Here is a 3,849-nt window from a genome sequence, read left to right as displayed (position 1 = left end):
GTAGCATGAAATAGCTGTTTTTTTTAGACTTAACGTGACATAACGCTCTGTAGCATGTAATAGCTGTTTTTTTTAGACTTAACGTGACATATCGCTCTGTAGTATGAAAGAGGTGTTTTTTTTAGACTTAACGTGACACATCGCTCTGTAGTATGAAAGAGGTGTTTTTTTTAGACTTAACGTGACATAATGCTCTGTAGTATGAAATAGCTGTTTTTCAGACTTAACGTGACATGACGCTCTGTAGCATGAAAGAGCTGTTTTTTTTTAGACTTAACGTGACACATCGCTCTGTAGTATGAAAGAGGTGTTTTTTTCAGACTTAACGTGACATGACGCTCTGTAGCATGAAAGAGCTGTTTTTTTTAGATTTAACGTGACACATCGCTCTGTAGTATGAAAGAGGTGTTTTTTTAGACTTAACGTGACATATCGCTCTGTAGCATGAAAGAGCTGTTTTTTTTTTCTAGACTTAACGTGACATATCGCTCTGTAGCATGAAAGAGCTGTTTTTTTTTTCAGACTTAACGTGACATAATGCTCTGTAGCATAAAAGAGCTGTTTCTTTTTAGACTTAACGAGACATATCGCTCTGTAGTATGAAAGAGCTGTTTTTTTTAGACTTAACGAGACATATCGCTCTGAAGTATGAAAGAGCTGGTTTCTAAAACGAACACCTCATGTGTCTGGTACATTTATATATATATGTGTGTATATGTTTCTGTGTCTGTATACTCACACTAATAACTTGAGCTGTCATAAAATAATGTCACGATTAATTCTCAAATGAAACTATTTCGTAGGTGGCGTTCATCACCAGAGAGAAATCACGATTTATACATGCATTATTCAGTCAAAATAAAGCCTGTTTTCCAAGCACGAATAGATTATATGAAAGTAAGTACAATTTTGCTCCGATTTTAACAAAAAAGAACAAACAATTTAGAGAAGCTCTCAACATATCCAGAAAAGAACCGTATAACTGCTCATAAACCTTCATAATGTTATATGTTATCGTCTCTCTGAAGTCATAGTAAAGGGTTTGTTTGTTTGGATTTCGCGCAATACTACACGAGGACTATCTGTGCTGGCCGTCCCTAATTAAGCAGTGAATAACAAAAGGAAAATCAGCTTGTCATCATCACCCACCGCCAACTCTTTTTTCCTTATTTCACCGAAACATTCAATACAAGTGAATAGACGGTCAAACCTTACAAATCAGCAATAATGTTAATAGATACATTCAGCTTTAATTAGATTATTTTTTTTAATATCAGTTGTATATTCAATTGTGTGAGTGACAGTTTCTTGCAACATCAACTAATCTGATCCTGATTTTGACACTTCAATAGATACATTCAGCTTTAATTAGATTTTTTTTTAATATCAGTTGTATATCCAACTGCGTGAGTGGTTGTTTCTTGCAACATCAACTAATCTGATCCTGGTTTTGACATTTCAATATTAAAAGTTCCAGCAGATTATTTGGAAAAAAAAAAGGAGAATATTTTGATTCCATAGCAACTAGTTGGTATTATGTAAACAAATTGGTATTTACTAGGTAATCTGTCGCTCCATAGATTACGAAATTCCATGAACGAAGGTTATAATAGAGGTTATTATAGATAAGAAAAGGCCACTCCTTGTTTTTTTCACGAGATTTAAGGAAACAGCCGAAAGTAAAAAGAAAAGAAAAAAAGCAGTAACGGTTTCATTATTAGTTTCGGAAACACCCACCATATTTGAAGAATGAAGTTTCTGTTATTATATCTAGGTAAGTTATACCAATTTATCCACTTCGGTCGTTCACTGTTTAGCGCATTCAATCATGTAACTTGTTCGTTCGGAAACTATGTTAACAGATTTATTAACAATTATTTCCGAATGGTGAAGCACTAGAGCACATACTGTCGGCTGCATGTCTCCACCATTTTGTGAACTGCATAGCTGAGAGCTACAAAGTATTACAGTGGCAGAGGCTTAAGGCTTTTGTTTCTGAATCACAAATAAACAATTTTGTTAACATAGTTTCAGGGCACCGTTTACATAAAAATAATTTATGACTCCATATCTTTGTTATTAATAGAAACTACCAATTCTAGTTATCCTAGTAACGTAAATATTTAGTTTAACGTAGTTTTCAGAGAATATAACGTGAAAGGTAAATATGAATTAGACTATAAATTATGCTTGTGGTAGTTTTGTTAATGGAGAAAAATGATAATATATATATTCCAAAACTAAACGTTTCGATTCCGACTTGTAATAAGACACCTATAAGTAACACGCCTCATTACATTTACCCCCACCTCAACCGATCTCAACTTTAAGTTTGTATCAGTTGAATATACAAGAACATTAGGACATTAAAACATAATTTATAATTCCTTTAATTTCTGAAATATATGAGGGGCATTACTAGTTTTCTTTCAAGATTTAAAACATTTAACAACGTCGAACAAACCCAGACGTCTCAAATATTCCTAGTTGTAAGTGGATCAGTTGAACCAAGAAAGCTATTCGATTTGCATTGCATTTGTTTGGCCAGATATCCATTTTTTTCTTTATGTTATTGCGATGCATTCAACCATACGATACGACATTTGAATATTATAGGGTTGAGTACGTTACGTTAAAACGATTTTAAATATGCAAATCAGCAAGTTACACGACAACCACAACCATTATATAGCCGCAGTAGAACAGGGTGACATGTTAACATTGTTTGGCGTTTCGTGTAGGTAGTGTAATGGCATCGAAAACTGATCGCTTTTGCAAAGAGTATGTAACAGCTCTTTCCAATAAAAGCTACTTCTACGACATATTTGTTCAACGTAGCATAGCTCAAGCAGCCGAAGAATGAAGTGGACATTCATACGATTCCACATGAAGACATATCCGTCAAGTCGCCGGATTTCTGTGCGACTGAACTGTTGAAATGTACACTGAGTAACGGTCATCTTCGTGCACTAAGTGGCTTATGAAAAGTATACAGGGAGAAGTGGTGTGCTTTAGGTAAGACAGTTTTACAACGGAGCCTTTTTTCAATGGAAAAGAACTATTGTAAAAATGCTCTATTAACAGACAGAGTATAAACGGACGTGATGATATGAACTATATAATTTAATATAATTTACTAAACCGTCTGTAGTGTTTAATAATAATTACACTTTTGCAGACGAAAACAACTATTCTGCCGTAAACCAAATACTGTCTTTCTAATTTGGAAGAAACGTCTCACTAAGAGTTAATCGTATTTTCTAAGATCAATGTTCCAAGACTCGTGCTTCTTTTAGACCTCGTTCCTCCATCACTGGCTCTACTTATTCTGGTGACTATGGTTACGCACTACTGCGTAAAGTTGGTATTAGAGTGCACGGTTTGATCAACTTTCCACGGATATCTTATATGATTAGCTTTATAGACAAGCTTTAAGCATACTAAAGGCCCAAAAATCCATTAGAACTGTATCGGGTAGTTGACTTGTGTATATTCGAATAGAAATAATACGACTTTAGTATCGTCATCTATTTTTATTGTGAAAAACAGTTGTTTATTTCTGGAAGACGCTGTGCTAATATCCTAAAAACAGTTGTTTATTTCTGGGAGACGCTGTGCTAATATCCTAAAAACAGTTGTTTATTTCTAGGAGACGCTGTGCTAATATCCTAAAAACAGTTGTTTATTTCTGGGAGACGCTGTGCTAATATCCTAAAAAACAGTTGTTTATTTCTAGGAGACGCTGGGCTAATATCCTAAAAAACAGTTGTTTATTTCTGGGAGACGCTGTGCTAATATCCTAAAAACAGTTGTTTATTTCTGGGAGACGCTGTGCTAATATCCTAAAAA

General features: G+C 34.5%; 1 protein-coding gene across 1 annotated transcript in view; it reads left to right on the top strand.

Moving 5' to 3' along the window:
* The first annotated feature begins 1,651 nt into the window (after nucleotides 1–1,651).
* The window catches only part of LOC106461863 (probable endochitinase), a 25,460-nt gene continuing 23,262 nt past the window's right edge, over nucleotides 1,652–3,849 (top strand). Inside the window, exon 1 of the mRNA XM_022388940.1 lies at nucleotides 1,652–1,774. Coding sequence (XP_022244648.1) covers nucleotides 1,750–1,774 — 25 coding nt within the window. The 5' untranslated portion in view covers nucleotides 1,652–1,749. The remainder of the gene's footprint in view (nucleotides 1,775–3,849) is intronic.

This window comes from Limulus polyphemus, unplaced genomic scaffold (genome assembly GCF_000517525.1).
Source record: "Limulus polyphemus unplaced genomic scaffold, Limulus_polyphemus-2.1.2 Scaffold1048, whole genome shotgun sequence".
NCBI classification, from domain to species: Eukaryota; Metazoa; Arthropoda; class Merostomata; order Xiphosura; family Limulidae; genus Limulus; species Limulus polyphemus.
Note: the sequence above shows the minus strand (reverse complement) of the source record. Positions and strands in the feature narration are given on the sequence as shown.